The sequence below is a fragment of the Salmo salar genome, chromosome ssa18 (assembly GCF_905237065.1).
Source record: "Salmo salar chromosome ssa18, Ssal_v3.1, whole genome shotgun sequence".
Taxonomy (NCBI): domain Eukaryota; kingdom Metazoa; phylum Chordata; class Actinopteri; order Salmoniformes; family Salmonidae; genus Salmo; species Salmo salar.
Window position 1 is genome coordinate 59,914,302 of NC_059459.1, and position 27,699 is coordinate 59,942,000.

A 27,699-nucleotide genomic window follows, 5' to 3' on the forward strand; every position below is an offset into this window, starting at 1 on the left:
GAGAGAGAGAGAGAGAGAGAGAGAAAAAATGTTGGTTAAAAAGGAAGCTATAAAACCATGTGAGGGAATAGAGTGCATAAAGGGCAGGATGAATCGAACATGTAAGGGGTCAAGTGTTAAAATAATTCAGAGAGTTCTAATTTATAGTTCCTCTATTCCACTACGACCCAACCTTGTGTAGGGAATTCATAAAAAGTAATTGATCAAAAAGAGGTTCAGTTTTGGCCTGGGATACCTCAGTACCAGGCACCACTATCATTCTAAGGTTAACTCCCTATTATGCAGTATGTCAAGCTGTCAGCGTTGGTATTCTTCTACCAGCTCCTCCCTAGTACATTTTTTGTATTTTTTTTTCTATTTAACTACACAAGTCAGTTAAGAACAAATTCTTATTTACAATGATGGCCTACCGGGGAACAGTGGGTTAACTGCCTTGTTCAGGCGCAGAACAACATATTTTTACCTTGTCAGCTCGGGGATTCGATCCAGCATCCTTTCAGTTACTGGCCTAACACTCTAACCAGTAGGCTATCTGCCACCCCAGATTCAATTATTCTAATAAAAACAACTATGTTTGTATTCCCCAAAACAACTCATGCGCTTCCTCCTTACTGGTTTTGTGTTTCTTTACTGCTTAGACCCAAGACCCAAGATAGACAAACTATAGACAACACAACAAGCACATAAGTAAGACAAAATGGCTCCTACAAGGCCTGTATGTCAGAGCAAGGCAAAAGGGTAGACAGTGCCCTTATGGGTGCTTCTGGTGTTGTTTCCGTAATCATATTTTCACAAATTACTCCAAATACTCCCAAGTTTGAGAACTTAGGCTGTCTTATATCAAAGATAATGCTTGGAAGCATGCCATGGTGCTGGTCAGCAGGTGGTTTGCTTCTCTTCCAGACACAAGGGAGGTAAATGACAAAGGGTGGGAAAAGACTGATTGTATATTCCACTTAAGTGAACGTTTCCTTGTTTAATAAGACCTTATTTGATGTTCTTACTGGGTCCTTATGTTACCCAGTCTCCACTCACCTTCTCATTCCATGCCCATAGTCCGATTCCAAGGAAGGCCACACCCAGCAACTGAAAGAGACCACAGAAAGACAATATGTCACATTAATCACGTTACTGCATCATATGCTGTCACAAATCTCAGAGACAAAAATAGGGTGAAACCTCTCCTTCCTGCACTCAAGTTTACCTTTGTCGAAATGTATTATCTTACAATTTCACCTTCGACACTTAAAAAGGTTTTCTCCACATCATGGGTGTCAGCGATGCTCATCAGTTACATAAACACACAACTCACATTACTTCACTTTCCAGTACTAAATTGCATATTTGGACATCTTCACTTGCATATTCTAAACAGGAGTCAAGGATTAAAAAAAGCCAGAATGTACAATTCTCCCAAGGAATTCCTCACTCAACTGCAACGTATGCCCAGTCAGAATATTAGCGATTTGATTTCTGGGACAATTTTGTGAAACCCTTATTCTGAAAAGCCAGGTTTGACCAATGAAATAGATTGACCATGGACGTTGGACAGAACTAACTAACTAACTTGGTGATAACATCTTAAACTGCTATCTCAGTTGAAAGTGAGATGCAAGTCTGAGGTGCCTCACTCCCTGTCTGATCGTCTGTCCGTATGTTTGTCTATACTGTTTTTCTGCCTGCCTGTCCGTACATCCGTCTGTCTGTCTGAGAGGAAGCTGTGGGGTGGGGCCAGGCGTCTGGAATCTGGCTGAATGCAGCGGACCATTTCCAAATGACAACAACAGGAAGTGAACGAGACACGCCCAAGCTGTCCAACCTTCCAGCTCAGATTGAACAGGCCCTATCAGCCAGCACTGTGCAACTTTGCTGGCCTTATATGTCACGGAATGATATGAACAAATGGCTGCATTCATACGCCAGCTACAGGGGACATTGGGACACTGGCAGAGTGGCCATTGCACCCCATCTGGCTGCAGTTTGGCATCGTTTGCAAACTATTACTCTATCCTGATCAGCACTGATCTCCTGTTAGCGCACCAGGGCCACTTCATGTGGTTGTAATACAGAGCTGTTGGCTAAGGGCTGGTCTGAGATCTGAGGCCTAGGGGCAAGTACAAAGAGGGTGCCACAACCAACCGAGATGTGTGGATAGATGAGCTGAGCTATAAAGAAGAGCAGCACACCCCTAAACTTCGATCAGCCATCGTTCGCTGATCAATGACACAAGTTCATTGTCACTCTGGAGAAGAATGACTGCAAGGTCAGTTTGGTCAGTGCTCTGCATATTTACTGTATGTGAGAGGAAGGGCCAGAAGGAGCCGTCATGTGTGTTCTGATGGCTGGGATACCCAAACGGCTTGGATCAATAGGCTACACTAACACGAGAGACAAGAGCTAAGCCTCGACAGCTGGGTGATGGACATAGTCAATGCACTCATACACCCACACTCATGCACACACACACACACACACACACACACACACACACACACACACACACACACACACCACACACAAATCACAAATGGAGTGATACATGTGCATGCATACACACAGTATGTGATAGCTTGATGTTCTCATAAAAACACAGAAACCACAGCTGTGGCTAAAACAACACATCAGAGGGATGGATAGTCCCGGTTAAAGCAGCCTTCCTCCATCTGGATTTCTGCCTACAGTGAGGCCCTAATGGCTGTTTGTCAACCGAGGGTTGGGTGTTGGCAAATGTAACGGCTCTGAGTTGTTTGAATTCTACCTAAAGACAATGAGGGTGGTTTTGGGTAGCACAGATCTGTTTGTGCTCCTGCCAACTCTATTGCTGTCAGTCAAGCCAAACAGGACCATGAGTGACAGGGAGCTGGCATGATAGCACAAACAAACTGGCTAGGTTTTGGGGGGCGATTATGGCAATATCCTGAAAAAAAATGCTTGGTGATTCTTAGAACAGCCTAACTACTAAGTTCCTTCTCCTTGACAACAATGCCTAAAGGCATCTGTTGTCATGACAACAGAGAGCACTTCGACTTGTCATTCATCTCAGCAAGGCTCACGGTCACATACCATGTCTTCAGAAAGTACTCATACCCCTTGACTTATTCCACATTTTCTTGTGTTACAGCCTGAATTCAAATGGGTTAAATAGATTTTTGTCTCACCCATCTACATACAACACCCCATAATGACAAAGTTAAAACATGTTTTTAAAAATGTTTGCAAATGTATTGAAAATAAATACAGAAATATCTTATTTACATAAGTATTCACACCTGTGAGTCAATACTTTGTAGAAGTATTGGCAGCGATTACAGCTGTGAGTCTTTCTGGGTAAGTTTCTAAGAGCTTTCTACGCCTGGATTGTGCAACATTTACCCACTATTCTTTTCAAAATTCATTGCTAGACAACCATTATCAGGCCTTGCCATAGGTTTTCAAGTAGATTTAAGTCAGAACTGTAACTCCGGAACATTCACTGTCTTCTTGGTAAGCAATTCAAGTGTAGATTTGGACTTTGGAAAGGTGAATTCATCTCTCAGTGTCTGCTGAAAAGCAGACCACAAGGTTTTCCCTTAGGATTTTGCCTGTGCTTAGTTCCATTCTGTTTATTTTTTATCCAGAAAAACTCCCCAGTCCTAAACGATTACAAGCATACACATAACATGATGCAGTCACCACTATGCTTGAAAATATGGAGAGTGGTACTCAGTAATGTGTTGTAATGGATTTGCCCCAAACATTTGTATTCAGGACAAAAAGTGAATTGCTTTGCCACATTGTTTTCAGTATTACTTTAGTGCCTTGTTGCAAACAGGATGTATGTTTTGGAATGTTTGCATTCTGTACAGACTTTATTCTTTCCCCTCTGTCAATTAGGTTAGCATTGTGGAATAACTGCAATGTTGTTGATCCATCCACAGTTTTCTCCTAGCACAGCCATTAAACTCTGTAACTGTTTAAAAGTCCCCATTGGTCACATGGTGAAATCCTTGAGCGGATTCCTTCCTCTCCAGCACTTTTATTGGCTACCAGTTCAGAGACAATGGAGTCAAATGCGAGACTAGAAAGTAAACTGTATTATCATACAGGGATATTGTCATACAGCGTATGAACCAGAATTGGGATGAGAATAATAGTGTTAGGCTAAATCTCAGGTTGTTAAATGCTGTATCAGAGGCAATTTATGGCCGACACACACTGTGGGTCATGTAGCCTAGATATGGTTGGTTTACTGTGCGTTTTGAAGCACAATCTGCAGATTTAGGGAAAAGAGAAAGTGTGTCTGGTCCTCTGGGCCCCATTTTGAATGTGTCCTTGTCGAGGGAAGAGAGAGCCATGATGAATAAAGTCACCCTAAATAAAGTAACCCTTGGGAGTAGGGTTGAACTGCATATATGTCAGGTTAGGGTTCGTTTTCTGTATATCATTAAAAGATCGATTATTGGTTACTTAGTACAGAAATCTATTAGCTATTTGTTTATGAACAGTATGAGAATTGTAACCTTCACTATAATAAATTATCCCTTCAGCCATTGAAAGCAAGACGGCTGAAACGTTTGTAGGAAAATGCAAACTGTACCTACTCCACTTCTTTAATTCCCTGAGATTACACTGAATATCAAAATGGCTGGCAAGACCTGGTATCTTTCCAAAAACCAAATAAACATTCAAATGTAGGTAACTAGACCCCAAAGTAGGTCACTATGTAGGAACTATGGTGCCATTTGGGATGCAGAATACATTAGGTTACATACACAGATTCACACTCCTCAGTTGGACTGAGTGTATTACTTCAAAGATTATTCACAACGAGACTAATCCATATACTTAAACAAATCAAATTGTATTCGTCACATGCACAGAATACAACAAGTGTAGACTTTACAGGGAAATGCTTACTTAAGAGCCATTTCCCAACAATGCAGTTTAAAAGTATGAATATTAACAAATAGATAAAAAGAAAATAGTAACACAATAAAATAACAATAACGAGGCTATATACAAGGAGTACCACCGGTACTGAGTCAGTGTACTGGGGTATAAGGCAGTTGGAATGATTGACTGAGGTTATATGTACATGTAGGTTTGGTTAGGTGATTGATTGAAGTACATGTAGGTAGGGGGGTGAAAACAGAAAGTCTGGGTAGCTGTTTAATTAACTGTTCAGCAGTCATGGCTTTGGGGTAGAATTTTAGTCCTAGATTGCTACCGCTTACCGTGCGGTAACAGACTGACTTGGATGGCTGGAGTCTTGGACAAGGAGCTCGGCCCCAGTGACGTGGTGGGCCGTATGGACTACCATCTGTAGCGCCGTGCGGTTGGATGCCGAGCAGTTTCCATACCAAGCGGTGATGCAGCCAGTCAAGATGCTCTCAATGGTGCAGCTGTAGAACTTTTTGAGGATATGAGGGCCCATGAAAAATCTTTCAAATCAACACAGTCAGATACTGGAGAAGAACTGACTAAAAATGTAATATCTCCACGGGCCAGAGGATAATCTGAACTCTAAACTCACAACTGTAGTGATAGGGTAAAGAGATGAGGATTATCATTATGTATAAAGCTATAGTCATAATTCACACCCACTCCTCTTTAGCACATGACGTGATGTGACAATGACAAATCACAACGCAAACCCTTTGGTTTCCATGGTTCTTGTTTTGTAAAGACTCCAGTTGTGTAATATGTGATCTTGAACTTCACCAGACACTGTGAGGTACTCCAGACGATGGTCCCAGATGGACCCCCAGACAGAAAACTATTACAAAAATACCACAAACAATGTTTCTCCTGGCTGCTATTCTGTTGCTATAGCTGTGTCCAAAGCCTTTATTTATCCACTGGCCTTTAATTCATTACAGCCCCATGAGAACGTTCTGTAATGTTGATACAATGGTGATACAATGTTGATACAAATGTGCGAAAGTCTGCAAATATTACATTCCAATGTCAGAGAAAATGACAATTCTTTGGGTTATTAATGATAGTTTTAAATGTGGTTGATAGTGATTTCAGTGAGTTAGGCCTACTGTTGGCCATGGCATGGATGTGTGGCTTCAATGACAAAGAGAACGCTTGGATTTAATAGAATATGCAGTGACAGAAAGTTGAACGCTGATACTGCACTCATGATCCCATTGAAAAATTCTGCAATAAATTATTGACGCAACCTCTCTTCAGTGGCACTAGCTCCATTTATAAATCTGATATCATAAGCACTTCTGTATTACACAACGCAATACCCTCCAAAGACATTTAGGATAGAGTTGTGTAGTTTATCAAAGCCCTCTCACATGGATCTTGGCTATATCGTTACATCTTGAAGACAACGGGCAACCGTAAAGGGGTTCTCACATGCAAACCGTCTCTATGGTCCTAGCTTGCTTTATCTCAGAATCAGAGATGTTACTGGCATTAGGCATTACCCATAAATACCTTAACTCTTCACCAGCATTCCCATTAATCGCAACATCTGTACCAGCTTTACCACAAATAGGTTATCAAAAGTACATTATAGTACAGAATGCATAACCATGCCAGCGACATGGCTAGAACTATTGCAGGTATAGGTTCTCTATCATGGCAGGTGAAATCAGGCTCTTGCAGCCGCATCACTTAAGACCACAATAATGCTCAAACCATTAGCAGACCACTGGCTCTCACGATCATGGACATGGTCAATGGCACTGAAAGCAGACAATGCCGAATGGGACGGACTTTAGGAGGAAGGTCAGAGGGAGGGGTTGAGGGGAACAAAGGCGATGGAGGGCGTTGAATGGGATTACATTAGCATTGAATTAACCAGGCAACCATTTCTGCCAAACTCCTGCGAGCCAGCATAAGACTTTAGAGAGTCACATGACCTGTACGTAATCCTAATGGGAAAAGCTCTCCTCTGTCAGCTATTCCCAGTCCAAAAAACTTACAGAGGCAACAGAAGAAGAAAAAGCATCATGGGAAGACTGCCTTTTTTGAATCTTCAAGGAAAGACATTGAAGAGCCAAATTTGTTTTTCAGAGATAGGCTTATTATATAAAAATGTCCTTGTTATGGTCTTTGTCCCTCTGGACTTGACCCTTAAACTCTGGCTCATGCATTTCTCTAACAGGGCAGTTGAAACTAAAGCGGAATAAAAAACACAGACGTGAGTCCAAAACATGTTTTCCCAACAATAGCGAGGTTTATTTAGTAAACTAACCTATTTTTACAGCTACTTGGTATCATATAATGAGCTCTCCCTGTCTGAGATGAAGTCACTGAAATAATGATGGGATCTTTAGAAGCTATCCTCCTTTTTCAGTGTTGTCAGTCCTACAACCAATGGTTGTTCGCAGTAGATCTGAGACAATTCACTAATAGGCCTAGTCGCAATTAGATTAAGTTTGAAGGCTAAGTGTTAGGTAAACAATAAGCTGTCTTGGAATGGACATTCATTAGGCCAGGCCTACTTTTCACAATGAAAAACTGAGTGGGAATTGAGTAGACATAACCCACTATGCATGGAACAAGGCTTTTTTTTGACCTGTCCGGACCAACCATCTTTTTTTGGTCTTCTTTGGTGCGATCTGGATCTGTAACGCCCTGGCCATAGAGAGGGGTTTTTTTGTTCTTTATTTTGGTTAGGCCAGGGTGTTACATTGGGTGGGCGTTCTATGTTCATTTTCTATGTTGTCTGTTACAGAATTACCCACCAAAAACGGACCAAGCAGCAGAGGAAGGAGAGGCACCAGGAGAAGGAAAGTAACATGGACTCATGGACTTTGGAGAAGATGGAGAGGAACGTTCAGGATTCCTGGAGATGGGAGGAATTAATGGACGGAAAGGGACCATGGGCTCAAGCTGGGGAGTATCGCCGCCCGCAGTGGGAGATCGAGGCAGCGATAGCTGAGAGGCGTTGGTATGAGGAGAGGGAGCGCAGCAGGTACGAAAGGCAGCCCCCCCAAAAAATTGGGGGGGGGGGGCACACGGGGAGATTGGTGGAGTCAGGCGGTAGACCTGAGCCAACTCCCCGTGCTTACAGGAGGCAGCGCAGTACTGGTCAGACACTGTGTTATGCGGTAAAGCGCACGGTGTCCCCAGTACGCGTGCATAGCCCAGTGCGCTATAGGCCAGCCCCCCGCAAGTGCCACGCGAGTGCAGGCATCGAGCCAGGGCGGTTGGTGCCAGCTCAGCGCGTCTGGTCTCCGGTGCGCCTCCTCGGTCCAGGTTATCCTGCGCCGGCGCTGCGCACTGTGTCTCCAGAGCGCCGGGAGGGCCCAGTTTGCCCAATGCCTGCGCTTCACCCGTGCCGGGCCAAAGTGGGCATTCAGCCTGGAGTGTGGGTAAAGAGCGTACATACTAGAACTCCAGTGCTCCCCCACAGCCCGGTTTATCCTGTGCCTCCTCCTAGGACCAGGCCTCCAGTGGGTCCCCCCTCCTGGTCAGTCCTGCGCCTGCTCAACGGATCAGGCCTCCAGTGGGTCTCCCCATCCTGGTCAAGCCTGTGCCTCCTCCTAGGACCAGGCCTCCAGTGGGTCCCCCCATCCTGGTCAGTCCTGTGCCTGCTCAACGGATCAGGCCTCCAGTGGGTCTCCCCATCCTGGTCTCTCCTGTGTCGCCTCCACGGACCAGGCCTCCAGTGGGTCTCCCCATCCTGGTCAAGCCTGTGCCTCCTCCACAGACCAGGCCTCCAGTGGGTCTCCCCATCCTGGTCTCTCCTGTGTCACCTCCACGGACCAGGCCTCCAGTGGGTCTCCCCAGCCTGGTGAGTCCAGTGCCTGCGCCCAGAACCAGGCCTCCTTCATGTCTCCCCAGCCTGGTGAATCCTGGGCCAGAGCCGCCAGTGCCGCCCGCCAGTCCGGAGCCGCCAGTGCCGCCCGCCAGTCCGGAGCCGCCAGAGCCGCCCGCCAGTCCGGAGCCGTCAGAGCCGCCCGCCAGTCCGGAGCCGTCAGAGCCGCCCGGCAGTCCGGAGCCGTCAGAGCCGCCCGCCAGCCGGGCGTAACCATCGCCGCCCGCCAGCCGGGCGCAGCAATCGCCGCACGCCAGCCGGGCGCAGCCAGGGTCGCCCGCCAGCCGGGCGCAGCCATCGCCGCCCGCCAGCCGGGCGCAGCCATCGACGCCCGCCAGCCGGGCGCAGCCAGGGTCGCCCACCAGCCGGGCGCAACCAAGGTCGCCCACCAGTCCTCCGGCGCGGCCAGGGGCGCTACCTAAGTGGGCGACGCCGAGGGTGGAGCGGAGGCCACATCCCGCACCTGAGCCGCCGCTGTAAGAAGGCCCACCCGGACCCTCCCCTTCAGAGTCAGGTTTTGCGGCCGGAGTCCGCACCTTGGGGGGGGGTACTGTAACACCCTGGCCATAGAGAGGGGTTTTTTGTTCTTTATTTTGGTTAGGCCAGGGTGTTACATTGGGTGGGCGTTCTATGTTCATTTTCTATGTTGTCTGTTTCATTGATTTTGGCCGTGTGGCTTCCAATCAGGCACAGCTGTTGTTGGTTGTTGCTGATTTGGAGTCACACATAAGTGCCTGTTTTTCCGTTGGGGTTTGGTGGGTAGTTGTTTCTGTTAGATTATTTCCTAACAGGACTGTTTTGCTGTCGTGTTTTTGTTCAGTTTTGTATAGTGTTCTTACTTTAATTAAAATCATGATGAACACTAACTCCGCTGCGCCTTGGTCTACTCTCTCTCCCGACAGCCGTTACAGGATCAGCCTTGATTTCAACGTCCATGGACATAGATTTATCCGGAAAAGATTGTGCTGTGCTCTACTGTACTGTGCTTTGCTGTCCAAACTTGTGAAACATAGAGGTGAAGTCGGAAGTTTACATACACTTAGGTTGGAGTAATTAAAAATTGTTTTTCAGCCACTCCACACATTTCTTGTTAACAAACTATAGTTTTGGCAAGTCGGTTAGGACATCTACTTTGTGCTTTACACAAGTAATTTTTCCAACAATTATTTACAGACAGATTATTTCACTTATAATTCACTGTATCACAATTCCAGTTGGTCAGAAGTTTACATACACTAAGTTGACTGTGCCTTTAAACAGCTTGGAAAAGTCCAGAAAATGATGTCACGGGTTTAGAAGCTTCTGATAGGATAATTGACATAATTTGAGTCAATTGGAGGTGTACCTGTGGATGTATTTCAAGGCCTACCATCAAACTCACTGCCTCTTTGCTTGACATCATGGGAATATCAACAGAAATCAGCCAAGACCTCAGAAAACAAATTGTAGAACTCCACAAGTCTGGTTCATCCTTGGAAGCAATTTCCAAACGCCTGAAGGTACCACGTTCATCTGTACAAACAATAGTACGCAAGTATAAACACCATGGGACCACGCAGCTGACATACCGCTCAGGAAGGAGATGCATTCTGTCTCCTAGAGATGAACGTACTTTGGTGCGAAAAGTGCAAATCAATCCCAGAACAACAGCAAAGGACCTTGTGAAGATGCTGGAGGAAACGGGTACAAAAGTATCTATATCCAGAACCACAAAGTCAAGGTATTGGAGTGGCCATCACAAAGCCCTGATCTCAATCCTATAGAACATTTGTGGGCAGAACTGAAAAAGCGTGTGCAAGCAAGGAGGCCTACAAACCTGACTCAGTTACACCAGCTCTGTCAGGAGGAATGGGCCAAGATTCACCCAACTTATTGTGGGAAGCTTGTGGAAGGCGACCCAAAACGTTTGACCCAAGTTAAACAATTTACAGACAATGCTACCAAATACTAATTGAGTGTATGTAAATGTCTGACCCACTGGGAATGTGATGAAAGAAATAAAAGCTGAAATAAATCATTCTCTCTACTATTATTCTGACATTTCACATTCTTAAAATAAAGTGGTGATCCTAACTGACCTAAGACAGGGAATTTTTACTAGGATTAAATGTCAGGAATTGTGAAAAACTGAGTTTAAATGTATTTGGCTAAGGTGTATGTAAACTTCCAACTTCAACTGTAGCTTTCTATGATTGGTTCAGATTTGGTCTGGTCCGGAATGGACCAAATCTGAGCCAATCATTTGGTCGGGTCCGGATCAGACCAAATCTGAACCAATCATAGACATCTATGTTTCACAAGTTTGGACAGCAAAGCACAGGACAGTAGAGTATAGCAGAGTACAGTACAGTAAAGAAAAGTAGAGTGTTGTACAATACAGTAGAGGACAGTAGAGTACAGTATAATGTACTGTACCCTACTTTACTCTGATGTACTCTACTGTACTGTTCTCTACTAAATTAAATTGTACAATACTCTACTCTACGGAATGCAAATATTCTGTACTGTATCGTACCGTACCCTACTGTGCTCTACTGTACCGAGCTGTGCCATACTCTATTGTGCTGTTCAAACGAATGAAATATAGACTAGAGGTCTATGACTCGTTCAGACTAGTCCAGACTGACCAAATGTGCACTTGTTTGGGGGCGGAGCTCATTAGAACAGTATGCTTTGCATGTGTTTATTTTTTACATTTACATTTTGGTGATTCAGCAGATGATGTTAATCAGAGCGACTTACAGTCAATGCATTCAATTAGGGTACATAAACAACAACAGATCAGTTACTGGGAATGTTATTGTATTTCAATTGGACTGTTGGTTTATTTAGTAGGACTACTTAGAACATTATCACTGACAATTTTAAGCTTTTGTAAAAGCTAACATAAGTGCATGTGACAGATGGCAGCAATAATAAATATTCTATATTCCAATCTTTCCTATATTATATGGATTACTTGACAATGTACAGTATGTGCAGTTGAAATTTGGCCATAGAATCAATGACAAAAAAATACGTATTTTAAACGTCCATAAATTACATATTTTCCACTTTCATTCAGAACCGAAAACCGTCTCCAGAAAAGATGCCACTTCAAAGTTTGTATTTTAGACGTTTTTTCAATGTAATTTTGCTTACTGGGAATGTAGTCCGATGATGATAATAAATAGTGCATATTCATGTTTATGCAACCATTCGCATGTGAAGAAAAACTTTTCACAACGATGTGAGTTGGTCCCGACAAACGAGGACAGAAAGCGGATTACCGGGGACGATGGAGACTGAAAATTAAAAAGTGCTCTGAGTAGCAGTCTATGTGAAGGCTATTGTGCATATCCACAAGCCAAAATAAGCAAGGTAAAAATAGCTTGCAATGCATGGCAACACAACCAAAGTGGTTTGCTGCTATACACACATCGAAAGATCACGTTATCATTTATTAGAGTTTTTAACAGACTATTATCTAATACATCAATAGACCAACAGCTTGTGAAGCATCTTGGTCGTAAAATCCTCATGGGAATATTATTCACAATAATTAGGCTATTATAATATCACTTAAGCCATTTCCTATAGCTGGGCCTACAGTTTAATTTTACAACATCAGATTGCAGATTCAAAATTGCCCAATGAAAGACAATAAGAGTGGCAAATAGCAAGAAGAAAAACACACTTACCCAAAATATTATGTTAAATCCAAAAATAAAATATTTGATGCAGCAACTGACTTCATGGCCTTTAAAATGTTTTCCTGACATACTTGAATTTCATACAGTAGGCTTCATAGACTGATAAATATACCGGATCATAGGCTCGCAGGCGGCAGGTTCAGCTCCTCGGCGATCCAATTCTTGCAACTTGCTGTCTGCTCGGTTCATCCAAATAGAATAAACATACCGTAGCCTATCCCTCGACACAGATGTCACCCTGATAGTAAAAGTGGAATAATCCACAATCTAACACTGTAAGCAAACAAACATCAACCTATCTACTCTGCGTTTACAACTAACGGGACCTCTCGGTTGTCACCGATCAAATCGGATAATCGTTCCCACAGTTATGGCTGCGTTTTTAAAGGACTACAGCTACAACCAATCAGATGTTTGACTGTTCAATAGTGGGTTGTTCTTCCTCTTCCTGCCCTTTCTTGCTCTTCCTGCCCAATTTTAGCTCAGTCCCTAGTTACCCTAGTGGTTAATAGTGTTTGGTGGTTAAATAGTGTTTGGCCAATAACCAAAGGGTTGCTGGTTCGAATCCCTAAACCAGCAAGGTGAAGAAATCTGCCCTTAAGCAAGGCAGTGACCCCTAGGCTGCAATATTTTTTAATCCCTGGTTTACACTTGACATTTGATACCTGGGATTTTCTCCATATAAATCTGTGGTTCACTGGCCCTATGGGAGGAAAGGCTAAATTCCCGAATCAACCCCAACCCGCGCCGAGCCCCTACAAGCACCATTGTAGATCTGAAAGGATCAGATAGGTACAATATGTAAATTAGCCTATAATATAGTATGCAGTTGTAAAAAACAGTTTTGCTGCACTTCCAAATGACAAGTCTTATAACAAAAAGCCTTTTTGTGTAATGTATTCAATTGATTCTTTTTTCTAATGCTTGTATTGGATGGACTAAAAGCTCTTGAGTTGTAACACATGTAGTAAACAGGAGGACATTTTTCAAGTGTATTTTTTTATTCACCCAGAACATACAGTCATACCCTCGTTCATAGATTTCTCAAAACATAAAATGACCCTAATCCTTTTCTCCCAGGTCTACTAGCCGGTCTTCTAGCAGGCTTCCTACTTCAGATTCAATAAGCAATTTCGCCCTCCAGTGGCTAGGACAGGCAAATACTGTATGTGGGAGCTGGTTTCAATGCTTAGCCTGTGGCTGGCATGTGCAGCTCTCTTCCCTTGCATCTCTAAACTTCTGGATTATGACGTCATCCGTTTCACTCCTATACATCACCGTGAGAGAAGACAGCTCCAGTGGAACACAGTCGGAGCTGAAATTGAAGGAAACTAAATATTACAACTACAGTAATGTAGTTGTAGGGTCGCAAAATTCCTGTAACAAAAATCTCGGTTGGAAGACTCCCAGAATCAGGAGAGAATAAGCAGGAAATCAGGGATCCTCCATCCGGGATTTTCTAGAAAACCTGGGAATTTTGGTAAAGTTACCAAAATCTTGCAAACCTAATTACAACAATCTTGCAGAATAATATTGTCTTAGTGGATATGAAACTATACAAAGTGGATGTCTATTCTGCCCTACAAAGGCCAAACACAGGAATTACGCCAACAGTGAAACAGAAAAATTGCTTTACAGTTTTTTTGCTAGCCAGCCAATTATGTTGTAGGTAGATAAGGGATAATGATGTATCATCTCATTGTGAAGCAATTTTTATGCACATCAAACATGACCACTGATTTGACCTTAAACAACTATATGGGTCATGCAAAGGCAAAGTGCAATAGCTACAATCTAAATGTGTTTATTCAACTCTGTTGTTTTTCTGTTTGATGGAAACAGCTTGAGAGTTCCAACTACATTCCAACTATACTTAATGGTGTTATGTAGTTGTGTTTTCATGTATTGAATGTTGTTGTAGTAACCCACAAAAATGTCTTCGCCCTGAGGTAAGGACTATTTCATCACACATAACATTTATATGTAAAAATATATATATCTACAATCTAAATGTGTTTATCCAATTTTCTCGTTGTGGGTCATTGGTCAAATCAGTGGTCATGGTTGATGTGCATAAAAATGACTTCCTAATAAGATGATACATCAGTGCATTATCACTTATCTACCTACAATATATTGTATTTGTCTGCACTTTAAAGTCATTTTTTTTCAGTTTCACAGTTTGCATATTTACTGCTCTTTGTCTTTGTATGGCAGAGCGGGTAACTGCAGTCAAAACATGGTGAAAAAGTAAAAGTGCAGTAACTTCAGTTACTGCTGTTTTCCTTGGTTTTTCCTTGGGCTTTGTAGTTACTGCAAATTTCAAACTCCATTTTCTTTGAAACAGAACGTAATTGAACCAGGACACTGTCACAAGATAACACAGATACTACAAAGCTTCATTTCAGTCTTAACAACATTTTGACTGAAAGTGTAGTTACTGCATTTTGCCTTTGTAGGGCAGTATTGTCGTCAAATAGCCACACAAAGGCTACTACAGTATCTATAGCGCATACTGGACATCGAGTTCTCAACACATACCTATTTACTGATCTCTCCTCAGGTGGTATTTTCCTTGGTATAAATCCTTCTATGGACACTCCTGAATTCCCAATGTGGCAGGTACCTCTGAAATGGGATAACGATCTGGTTATAAACACGTTAAAGGTTATGTATTGGATGATCACTTCACTACCCAGTCAGCGGGCAAAACTGACTGCAATGACATCATAACTTGGGTAGTTAAGTCATCATTTACAGTGAGCTCCAAAAGTATTGGGACAGTGACACATTTTGTTATTATTTTGGCCCTATACTCCAGCACTTTGGATTTCAAATGATACAATGAATATGAGGTTAAAGTGCAGACTGTCCAATTTAATTTGAGGGTGTTTTCATCCATATCAGGTGAACCGTTTAGAAACTACAGCACTTTTTGTACATAATCCCCCTATTTTAGGGGACCAAAAGTATTGGACAAATTCACTTACGTGTATTAAAGTAGTACAGAGTTAAGTATGATATTTGTGCTTCTGTCATTTTCTCACTCATCATTACGATTCATTCAGAATTATCTGTAATCAAGGTAGCATCCACATTAATGTAGAAGTGTTAAGAAGCATATTCTGTTGTTATTTACAATAAAAGGGACTCCAAAATGACACAATACATTATTTACCGTTCATTTCTATTGGGCACAAAATAATCTGAAACACAACCAAAACAACCAGCAAAGGAATCCAACAAATTTGTAGAGTCACAGGCTAGAGTCACAGGTAGTCACTGTGTACCAGGAATAGGGAACCAAATATTTAACTTTCTATTACTTTAATAGACATATAAGTGAATTTGTCCCTATACTTTTGGAGCTCAATGTATGTTTGTGTGACGTTCCCACCTGCAGAAGGTAGCATTGAACCCTGACGGCTGTAGGATCCAGTTTGCCAGATCACCCTTGTTGAAGTCAACATAGCGGTGATAGAGCCGACACTGTGGGTCAGAGCTGGCATCAAAGCGACGGCGCTTGTAGCCATTTCGTTTGGCCAGGAAGAGGCTCCTCCTCTCGTGGCTCCTCGTGCGGCAGTGCTGGCGCTGTCTTCGCTCAGGCCGGAACCCATTGGTGGCAGCCGTTGTCTGGGAGCGAAGCGGCCTAGCCCGGTACACCACCAGCAGGGGCTCGCTGAGGGAGCCGCCCCCAAGGCAGTAGAGGCTCTGGGTCAGGGCCTCGTGAAGCACCAGGCTCCCACTCTCGTCCGTGTAGCGCAGCTGGAAGCCCACCACATCCAGAGGCTTGGAGGAGAACATGAAGGGGGACACGTCGAACACGTCGTAGCCAGACGGGGGTAGCTGATCCAGGGTCAGGATCCTCTCCTCGAGGGGAGGGCTCACGCTTAGGCCACTCACCCCCCGGGTAAGGCTGTGCAGGGCCACCGTGACACTGAGGGGGTCGGGGTGTAGGGTCTTGCGGAGCAGGACGAGCTCAGCCACGGCCATGGAAGGCTTCAGGTGGGAGACGTTGAACCAGATCCATCCTGGGGGGGCATGCAGTGGGCCTGCTTGGTCCAAGGAACATAAAGAGAGATAATGTTAATCAATCTAGTTGATTGCATCCAAAGTTGGCCCACAGCACAGAACACACAAAACACAGGCATCAATTAACAACATCACATACACAACTTTCCTTGAACAACTATGGTATAATAAAGCTGATATTAGCTAACTGCAAGCTAGAATTGTTTTCAGGACTAAGAGGACTTTCACTAGTTAATAAGACATTAAACATACTGTTCAAATTCCATATGAGGACCAATCAATGTCAGGAAAATATCTTATTTACGGTATAACGGTTTCAAGTTAGGCTCCTACCCAGGACACTCCGGAAACTCTGCACCAGTGTTCCATCAGAGCTTCCCAAGTCTCTGGCCTCTTGTGTGTCCAGAAGCTGATAGACCTGTCTCATGTAGGGGTGTGGTTTGGCCTGATGGGGTGCAGACAGCTTATTGATGTGCAGCATCTCCAGAATGGCTTTGCCCAGCTCCTTATTCTCCTCCATGGAACCTTCCAGGTCATCTGTGAGCAATAAGCCCCAGGCACAATTCAGCAGGAGAAGGAACAGCATGGCATGTAAGCACCTCAAACAGCCAGGTCAACAATCAAACCTTGGATTCAGCGGTTGGCTAATCCACCTAAAAAGCAAATTTGAACCTCCGATAAAAAAAAAATCCAACTTCACAAACAGACTTTGGGGATGAGCCGATGTCTTATTGTCCTCTTGTCTGATCCCAGAATGGTGAGAAACGGCCAAGCCTCAATCTCATGCCCCAGAAGGACAGAAAGGACCGAAAGGCGGGTCGCTCACTAATTGGGTTGTTAGAACTCCAGGAACCGTCAGAACTTTGTGAAAGCAATTAGGGATCACACAGAGAACCTCTGGAATGTCACACTCCATTTGACAAGCATCATTATAGTGACTGTTTCTGCAATGGGGGCTGAGTACAACATTGTTCCCCCGTTTGGTTTTGTAATTAAAAAGCACTGAGATTTTCAGTTGCTGCTGATGTAAAAGTATGATCAAATATTGGATATCGTATAATTTTATTCTAGAGACCAAATTATTTTTTTGCAGCACAATGGGTTGCATAAATTGTCAGATATCCTAACCAGAATATAGTTTTAGTCCACCCTAAAAACTGTGGGAGCGTTCCACAGAAAAGACAAGGCATTATTGTAAGGGTCAACAAGCACTTTACATGCGATACCTCAATTGATGTTTTAAGTGTTTAGTCTTTACCCTCGCTCCACAAAAGATAACAACCGTGAGAACAAAACCTGTTCGGAGAAGATACATGTTTTTTTTTTATTAAACATTAGAAAATACTTTACAGTTGGACAGGCAGTCAAGGCCCTCGTTGGGCCCCTTAAGGAGTCTAACCAAATCACATTTTTACGAACAGACTACCCAATCAATCAGTTAATGCATTTCCAAAAGTAACACATTACACTCATTACTTATTTTACCTTACCTATGTCATTAAATAAAAGTGTCAATAGAGGGGGCTAATTCACTGGGCTCAGCCTGACAGAAGCAGATCATCAAGGTTCCCTGAACCTTCATTTCATTCAAAGATGCAGCTGTGCTCCATAGGGATGCTCTAACCTTACAGACAGACAAACACGTTCTACGTAATGATTCCACCCTTACGACTACCATTAACAAAAAAAATGTATCTAAACACCCCAAATCTGTGGTAGAAACGGAATTTCCTTTGGGGGGGTGCCAACTAAAACTTCCTAAAGAAGTTAATAAAAAGCTTTAGTACCAGCTTGCTAACAAATCACTAATCTGTTTTATATTAACTGGCTGATGAAGGATTCATTTGGTGCCTCAGTGCTCTGGAGGTGGGTGTTGCCGGGTGTTGCCGGGCGGGGCCGAAAGGCTATCTGTTACTACCCTGTGTGTATGTGCATGCATGTGTGAGTGCGTGCGTGTGCACTCATCTATGTGTATATGTCAGCATCAGGAGTTAAAGCTGGTTCCACGTATGTACATCTTACACAAACTGAACATCCTAATGGGCCTCAGAGAGCAACAAACCGTTTCTCAGGGACTGAGCTAGCTAAATAACTGTTTTGGCACATAACTCCTTTTAGATTTAAACTTCTGGATACACGTAACAGATTTTCTGTTACAGTTTCTAGGAAGAATTTTAGAAAAGTTAGAGCTCATGTTACATGGAAAAATACACTCTTAGAAAAAAGGGTTCCAAAAGGGTTCTTCGGCTGTCCACACAGGAGAACCATTTTTGGTTCCATGTAGAACCATTTTTGGTTCCATGTAGAACCATGGAACCAAAAATGGTTCTACCTGGAACCAAAAAGGGTTCTTCAAAGAGTTATCCTATGGGGACAGCCGAAGAACCCTTTTAGGTTCTAGATAGCGCCTTTTTTTATTTAAGAGTATATAAGAGTCAGGGTTAGACATAGAAAAAGTGAGACAGGGCCTCCAGAGTGGCGCAGCGGTCTAAGGCACTACATTGCAGTGCTAGAGGTGTTACTACAGACCTGGGTTCATTCCCGGGCTGTGCCACAATTTGCACAGCGTCATCCGGGTTAGGGGAGGGTTTGGACGGTGGGGCTTTACTTGGCTCATTGTGCTCTAGTGACTCCTTGTGGTGGGCTGGGTGCCAGCTGAATGACCCCGGTTGCCAGATGAATGGTTTTTCCTCTGACACATTGGTGCGGCTGGCAGTTGTTAAGGAGCACGGTTAGGCGGGTCATGTTTCGGAGGACGCATGACTCCACCTTTGCCTCTCCGAGCCCGTTGCAGTGATGAGACAAGATTGAAAATTGTGGTAAAAAAAGTATTATTAAATAGAAATAGTGCGATTGAATGTAGGATGTAAAGCGTAACAAATATTTAATATCCTTTGTCAATTATATTTCTATATGGGTTAAATCATGGTGAGGGTCAGAGTGGTGAACAGTAGATTACACAGTGTTTGGTTAATATCTGACACACAGGTCAAATGTTATTCCAAACTAGGCTTTGGTGAAGTTGGGTGTCACTGTGACGAAGTGCATTGATGGATGCTTAGCTTGGACTGAGGGTTGTGGCTAGAAGGGTTACAGCTTACGTCAAAGTGATTTCAAACTCCCGAGACAGTTGGGACTAGGGAGAGTGTTCAGAATCCTTCAATTTTGATCAAAGCATTTAATTTTTTTCACAAAAATGTAGACGTTAATGCCGTAGTTGTACATTTTCGGTGAAAATCATTACAATCACCGCACTTTAGCGCTCACCCTGATATTGGCTTACCCATTGGTCACAGATGTCATTTCAATGTACAGTACCAGTCAAAAGTTTAGACACACCTACTCATTCAAGGGTTTTTCTTTATTTTGACTATTTTCTACATTGTAGAATAATAGTGAAGACATCAAAACTATGAAATAACCCATATGGAATCATGTAGTAACCAAACAAGTATTAAACAAATGAAAATCTATTTTATATTTGACATTCTTCAAAGTAGCCACCCTTTGCCTTGATGACAGCTTTGCACACTCTTGGCATTCTCTCAACCAGCTTCATGAGGTAGTCAACTGGAATGCATTTCAATTAACAGGTGTGCCTTGTTAAAAGTTAATTTGTGGATTTTCTTTCCTTCTTAGCGCATTTGAGCCAATCAGTTGTGTTGTGACAAGGTAGGGTTGGTATATAGAAGATAGCCCTATTTAGTAAAAGACCAAGTCCATATTTTGGCAAGAACAGCTCAAATAAGCTAAATGAATTGACAGTCCATCATTACTTTAAGACACGAAGGTCATTCAATACGAAACATTTCAAGAACTTTGAAAGTTTCTTCCAATATAGTCGCAAAAACCATCAAGCGCTATGATGAAACTGACTCTCATGAGGACTGCCACAGGCAAGGAAGATACAGAGTTACCTTTGCTGCAGAGGATAACTTCATTAGAGTTAACTGCACCTCAGATTGCAGCCCAAATAAGTTAAAGTAACAGACACATCTCAACATCAACTGTTCAGAGGAGACTGCGTGAATCAGGCCTTCATGGTTGAATTGCTGCAAAGAAACCACTACTAAAGGTCACCAATAATAAGAAGAGACTTGCTTGGGCCAAGAAACACGAGCAATGGACATTAGACCGGTGGAAATCTGTCCTTTGGTCTGATGAGTCCAAATTTGAGATTTTTGGTTCAAACCGCCGTGTCTTTCTGAGACGCAAACTAGGTGAACGGATGATCTCCGCATGTGTGGTTCCCACCGTGAAGCATGGAGGAGGAGGTGTGATGGTGTGGGGGTGCTTTGCTGGTGATACTGTTGTGATTTAGTTAGAATTCAAGGCACACTTAACCAGCATGGCTACCACAGCATTCTGCAGTGATACGCCATCCCATCTGGTTTGCGCTTAGTGGGACTATCAATTGTTTTTCAACAGGACAATGACCTAACACACCTCCAGGCTGTGTAAGGGCTATTTGACCAAGAAGGAGATTGATGGAGTGCTACATCAGATGACTTGGCCTCCACAATCACCCAACCTCAACCCAATTGAGATGGTTTGGGATGCGTTGGACCGCAGAGTAAAGGAAAAGCAGCCAACAAGTGCTCAGCATATGTGGGTACTCCTTCAAGACCATTGGAAAAGCATTCCAGGTGAAGCTGGTTGAGCCAAGAGTGTGCAAAGCTGTCATCAAGGCAAAGGCTACTTTGAAGAATAGAATACTACTACTTTGAAATATAGAATATATTTTGATTTGTTAAACACTTCTTTGGTTACTACATGATTTTATATGTGTTATTTCATAGTTTTGATGTGTTCACTATGATTCTACAATGTAGAAAATAGTAAAAATAAAGAAAAACCCTTGAATGAGTAGCTGTGTCCAAAATTTTGACTGGTACTGTATAGTTTTGAGTTACATTTGGTTGAGTTGTCAACTAACGTGAATTCAACGTGAAACCAACCAAAGATGTCACCATGTCATCCCTTACAAAAAAAGATTGCAGTTTTGAAACTGCATTAACTGCAGTCCACTGTGGTATTTTGAATGCAATAATTGCAGAATAACTGCAGTGTACTGAAAATCATTTTTGCTATGGTAAGGCCTATTGAAAAACCTGGTCTCAAGTCATACATTATTACTGTAGTGAGGAAGACCTGTAGTTGTTTGCTCATCTATCTGTATGGGAGAACAAGACAGTGGTTCAGAAAAAGCTTTCCAAAAAGCCCAAGTGTTTTCTCTGGATGGAACACATTCTCAGGCGGCATCTGTGCATAGATTAGGAGTAGGTTAGCCGACCTGCAAAGCAAGCTTTTAAAAGATTGGAGGTGTTGTTTCATACTTCCAGATGTTATCATCGTTCTATAATTACGAAAGGCCACGAAAATAAACTTACGGGGGTAGTGAAAGAGGAAATGGGAGCGACACAAACACAGATAAACTACAAAAAAATACTCAGAAGATGTTTTTCCAGCTTGTTTTGTGTGTGTGGTCATAATCAGATCTGAAATATTAGTCCACCTCAGCCCCACTCCCAGTATATAATGACAAAGATCTTAGTAGATAAACTACAAAATATGCTCAGAAGATGTTTTTCTTGCCTGTTTTTTTGTGTGTGTGGTGATAATCAGATGTGAAATATTATTGTCTCTCAGCCCACTCCTAGTATATAATGACAAAGGTCTTGGTCTAAGCACACAGCACTAGGAGCACTTATAGGAACCCTTTGATCTGAGCTCTCAGTGTTTGTCTTTGGTTCTTTCCGCTCTGTTTAGTCTCTTCCCTTTTTGGTCAGCCTTCTTCTTCTCAACCTTCCCTCGAAGGGGGACCACCCCCCCCCCCCATGAACGCACGCACGCACACGCACAGGCTTGTTTTCCCTCCCTCCTTCCTCTCTCCTTTTTCTCTCTCTCTCTCTCTCTTCGTGGGGTGTGGATTGACATTTAGGAGTGAGCAAGGTTCTCTGTCAATTAGACAGTTGCTGTGGGAAGCAGAGAGGAGTGCATGAACAGAAGGAGCTCCTGGTGGGAAAATGAGGGAGAAGGAGCCGTGAACTAATAAGGTAAGGGCATGTCAGTCAGTCTGTCTTGCTGTTGGCTTTACTGGTTGGCAGTCAATACAGGTTTATTTTTATTTGTCCCCTTAGGGCAATCAGCATGTGGAGGAGTTCCGAAAAGTTGATGAGATGTGAGTTTCCTTACTAAAAGACAAAGTTGTGATCTGTAGTGGTCTGGCTTGTCATTTCAAGTTTTTATAGTGGGAAACATTTCAGGAAAAGAAAGGGAAGGGCGAGGTGTATAAAACAAACAAGGTTGGTCCACTGGATTTGTTATCAATCCGGTCTCTGATCAGTTGTGTAAAGGAAGGATGGTATGTATGATGGTTCTTCAAGCTATCAGGAGATCAGGAATGACCCCCCCCCCCCCACACACACACACATCTAAAAAGCACACTCAAACCCTTCTAAAAGAATGTGTTGTTTTCGTGAGAAAGCTGCCTCTTAAAGCAACAACAAACATCACAATAAAGTGGTTGTGCAAACCTAAAGTCAGTACATGAGTCTAGGCTAGGACATTAGTTGTTGGACTCTAGTCTTTCATGCGGTTCTCTTACTGCACAGTCCTCTTCAGACATGTTATTGTGTGCCCTAGTTAAGACAGAGAGATGGCTGTGAGTCTTCAGCGGTTGTACACTGCATGACCTTCACGTTCTTCACAATACAGTGAGCTTGAAATTTGACTGTCAAGTATGTTTTGCGTGTCACTTTTCCAGGAGTTCGTCACGGACCACTTACGTGAGTCATCTTGACTGAGCTCAGTAGTTATATTGCAAATGTTCAAAGACACTCAAAAAAATGTCCTGAAGCATTTTAATGAAACGTGTTGGCAGTTCTGTTTCCGTTCTGTTTTTGAAGTCAAATATATGAAGACACATCACTCCTACATTTCCTCCCTTTGTATCAACCTCATGGACTGGGACTTAGTAAACTCCTCTCTCTTGTCATAAGAAGTCTGGGACACATCATAACTTGGCTGTTGGATGAATATGCTGGCTGGCTGGCTGCCAAATACAGGACTCCTTCTTTTCTCTCTCTTGCTCTCTCTCTCTATCTCTTCTCTCTCTCTCTCTCTCTCTCTATCTCTTCTCTCTCTCTCTCTCTCTCTCTCTCTCTCTCTCTCTCCCGCTCTCTCTCTCGCTCTCTCTCTCTGACTCCTCTTTCTTTGGAAATTGCTGGCTGCTCAGGAGCCTGTCATTATTGAGATGAGACGCAGTGCAGCGCCGCTTGGCTGTTGAGCGGAGGCAGCTGATCACCAGGCATTCCCAGCTGTGGAGAAGACCCGCTTGTCAAAGGGAAGAGCTACATTCCCATCTCTGCAAGACCCAAATTATATACTCAGTTGAACACTGAGAACTGGCCACGGAAGTGATAGTTTGTGTCAACTTCTCTTTGAAGAGGTACAGTGGTGATGACTTTGATCTTGGCGACATGGATTCTACGGAGTTCGGACGCTTGATTCTAAAGATTTAGTAACTACAGCTTGGTCTTATACTAAATCAGTAAGGGATCTATTTGATAGCATGATTCCGTTTGACATCACGAGATCCCTCTAGATTGAAATAAACATACTGTGTCTACAGACATTCCACCTAAATGTTTGCCTCAAAACCCATATCATGCAGCCCCTGTCAAAACGAATCCTGATTTTACAGTCAGGCCTGGTATGCTGTCCTGTGTCCTCCCAATCTGACCCCCCACCAATCAGGTACCGGAACTGTGTTACGTCAGTGAGCATTCAGGAGGGCACAGGCCACCAACCTAGCATGCTCTGGGATATGTCAGTCGTAGGATCACATGACCAGTCCAGTATCACATGACACAATTCAACTCACACAATCATGTAAACACAGAGATATGCACGCACACAATCACAAATATGAGTAAAACCGTCTCCTCCCCAATGTACAAATAAAAAAGCATGGGACAACTCTCATCATGCCTGGCCTTACAGGCCTCATTTCACAAATCAATGTCCATTCCCAGGTCTAATGACCTCTAACTGGCCTGGTACAGTTCTGCTTGGGAATAACCCTGTCCCATATCCAGCCTCCTGCAAAACATTACTGGATAAAAATCAGTTTATTTCAGAATGAATACCAGTTTCATTGATGAAAGCAGACACACATGAACCGATGCCAGGTCGTACTTCAGTTTCAGTTGGAAAAAAAGTCAATCTAATTTTGAGACCTTACGTTGGACTGACACAGAGCGGATGTCTGGGCTGTGCTATGACGGGCATAGAGAGCTGAGAGCTTGAGGTGATGACAGAGGGATTGCATCACACCCCTGGGGGACAGCAAAATTCAACTCTTAGGGGCCATTTCCAGGGCCATCCTGGATTTGATGCTTTGCAGACACACACCTGTATGTCTTAAATAGACTTGTGGACATGTGTTTTCATTCTGGTTGGTATAGGATAACATTTGTATCAGAGATACTGGCTATTTTTCTGTCCCAACAATCAAATGATTTAACTGTCTTCAACCGTAATTGACTGACTTTTATTAGGCCTCCATTATCTCACCGTTGTGCGACTGCTTTTAAGATAACTTGCCACTGTAAAAACACAACAGATTCCAACTGAACTGCAAGTGAAGCTTCAACCAGAGCTGTCAAGCTCCTTCCTCAAACTATAATCACAAACAAAGAACAGGGAAAAAAAGCTGCATGCTTCAGTTGGTTAAGAGGGTCACAGACCCAGTTGGAGTTGTACTGCAGTTAGAAGTTTGACAAATGAATTTCTGTGTGACTGACGTCAACAAAAAGCCATTCCGCCCCATTATTATGTGTTTTTCTTAGCCCACACAGGCTCCTTTCAACACTGGTGCATTGAACATGCTCCAAACCTCCCTGTGAATGCCTCCAACCGAGGTTAACCTTATAATCAGAGTCAGGGTTGGTAAAAACGTGTCGCGTCTTGCTCTCAGTACAATGCCAGTGGTTTACGCTGCTGGTAAGATCATGTTCAAGGAGTTTTGAGGGGTAAACAGTGTCAGAAATTTGTGAGAAGCTTACTTCAGATTGGTGTCTCTTATTTTTTTTTGTAAAGCCTCAAACCACTGGGCGCAGGCGTCAGTTCAACGTCTAGTTTCGATTTACATTTGGTTGAGTTGTGAATTCAACATGAAATCAACCAAAAATGTTACCCCATCATTGGATTTAGGTTAAACGTTGGGTGAAAAAAAAGACGATATTCCTTTACATTGATGACTTTTTGTAAATCCAATCAGTTTTCCACGTTGAGTCAATGTCATCACATAGATCTTTTTAGTTGAAATGACGTGGAAACAACGTTGATTCAACCAGTTTTTGCCCAGTGGGGAAGGCACTTGAATACACAATACTATATTTAGCCCTTTATTATCCACTGAATCCCTTTGAGTTAGTCTGTTGTTTAGGAAATACCATTGGCATTGTTGGTCTGTTTGGTTTGGTGTCACATATATTTGGGTTCACTGGAAGGACTTACAGTAATGAAAGTCAGGTGAATAAGTTCTTCTTTGGCTTTAACCTACATAAATATCAGTGACCACTGCTTCACTGACCCAGTGAGCAGGAACAAGCTAGCGAAGTGAGCAAGATTGTCTTAACTGCACATTCCAGCTGGTGATTTGTGTGTTAATATGTAAGTGAGGGGGATGCCAGGTCTCGACATAAAGATGTTGGCTATGTGAATGTTGAGAGAAGACCAAAGTCCAGAGTAAAGAGAGTAGATCAAACTGTCTCAGAGAGATAGCAGCTAATCCACCACTGTCTCTCTCCCATCAGCATGTAAACACACAAGCACTATTCTCAGCACATAACAGGTGATATTCCACACCATTATCAATGCAGTGAAAATAAGTCCTCCCTAATCTCACATAGCTCTGATTCTCAGAGCTTTGCCAGGGCTGTGTTCATTAGGTCACACAATGGAAAACATTTTCAAATGTTTTTAAACATTTTGCAATGGAAAATGGAAATTAACATAGTAGTCACTCCCCGTTTGTCACTTTTCTTCCGTTTAGTGCCGAATGAACAAAACCCAGGCCCAAGGAGTGATGTTTACCCTGCCGGGAGCCTCTCTTTGTGGGGATGCAGGATATAGGGGCCGGGGCAGATGGCTGGAGTGGGCGGTTAGGGATGGGAAAGGTCCCTGGTGTTAAGCTGTGCCTTTAATTTGTCCCTTTCCCCCCTTACAAATAGAGCCTAATCCTTTCCCTGTTAGGAATCTCCTTGGACAACCGGGTCGTATTCATTAGGCACCAAATAGAAGAAAATTGTCTAAAAAACAGTGAGGGGTTGTCCAATAAGAAGCGCTCATTTCCGTTTTACATTACAAAATGTTTTTCAATGTTTTCTGTTACATGCCCTAATGAATACCACCCAGTATTGGAGAGGCTCCCCTTACAGGACACAGGAAATTGCCCTTAGGGAACATCTGAGGAATCTGACTTCCTGGTCCAACCGTTTCGAGTTGAGGCCCTTTTTTTACGAAGCAAACTGGGTCTTTTAATTGCTAATAGATTGAGCTCTGACAAAAGCCAATGTACGCAGGGAAAGTGCACGCCTCCAGGAAACTGAGTTTCTCACAGTTTCAAAGGCATTACCCTAAAATGTGATGTATAGTTCCTTAGCCTTGGTGGCAGCTTGAAAAATTAGTTTGGGTCCCAAATCTGTTTGTGCTATAGTATCTTGCCAACTCCTACTGCACAAACATATCTGGGACCAGACCAAGACAGATCCATCCCCATCAGCACAGTAAATAGCCCTTTGAGTTGGCCCTGGCACTAATTCTTATTAGCTCTGGCACCAAGAAGGCTGCAGATTGGAGGGCAAGCCGTGGCTGTCCTGGGTTGGGCTGGGAGGTGGACCAGAGTGCTGTAGCCCTAGGCAGCAGAACACTTTGTCCATGTGCTAACAGCTAACGCACCAAGGAGCATCTGGAAATAAGCAGGTTGCATCAGGAAATACTGTCATTACCACCAACTGGCACTTGCCTTCAGGCTAAGGCCAAGTTCCAAGGTCTCCAGAAGGGGAGAGCAGGGAAAAGAAAAGAACACAGTCACCAGGGTTAGAATTAAAATGGCGGGTGTTAACTACAAAACACAGCCGCCTTTAAATTGTAAATTGAAAGGCTGCAACACTTACACATGTCAGTCATGCTTTGAATGGCGTA

General features: G+C 43.2%; 3 protein-coding genes across 6 annotated transcripts in view; 1 reads left to right on the forward strand and 2 right to left on the reverse strand.

The window, feature by feature from the left end:
* tspan5a (tetraspanin 5a) overlaps positions 1 to 12,835 on the reverse strand; it is a 31,244-nt gene extending 18,409 nt beyond the window's left edge. For both annotated transcript variants that reach the window (XM_014155800.2, XM_014155798.2), the window contains exons 1-2: positions 12,445 to 12,835; positions 1,036 to 1,086 (exon numbers count right to left, since the gene is read on the reverse strand). In XM_014155800.2, coding sequence (XP_014011275.1) covers positions 1,036 to 1,086; positions 12,445 to 12,525 — 132 coding nt within the window. In that variant the 5' untranslated portion in view covers positions 12,526 to 12,835. The remainder of the gene's footprint in view (positions 1 to 1,035; positions 1,087 to 12,444) is intronic.
* Positions 12,836 to 15,725: 2,890 nt separating this feature from the next.
* LOC106577601 (uncharacterized) lies at positions 15,726 to 17,224 on the reverse strand. The gene is made up of 3 exons (XM_045700580.1): positions 16,822 to 17,224; positions 15,854 to 16,508; positions 15,726 to 15,738 (listed from the first exon to the last, which is right to left on the reverse strand). Exons 1-3 carry the CDS (start codon positions 17,072 to 17,074, stop codon positions 15,726 to 15,728), a joined length of 921 nt encoding a protein of 306 aa, XP_045556536.1. The 5' UTR covers positions 17,075 to 17,224.
* Positions 17,225 to 22,388: 5,164 nt separating this feature from the next.
* frem1a (Fras1 related extracellular matrix 1a) overlaps positions 22,389 to 27,699 on the forward strand; it is a 29,688-nt gene continuing 24,377 nt past the window's right edge. Inside the window, exons 1-2 of one of the 3 annotated variants that reach the window (XR_006760474.1) lie at positions 22,401 to 22,544; positions 22,629 to 22,669. The gene's annotated coding sequence lies outside the window, so the exon portion shown is untranslated. Of the gene's footprint in view, positions 22,545 to 22,628; positions 22,670 to 27,699 lie in introns of all 3 variants that reach the window. The other 2 variants (XM_014155802.2, XM_014155801.2) reach the window with 2 other exon arrangements.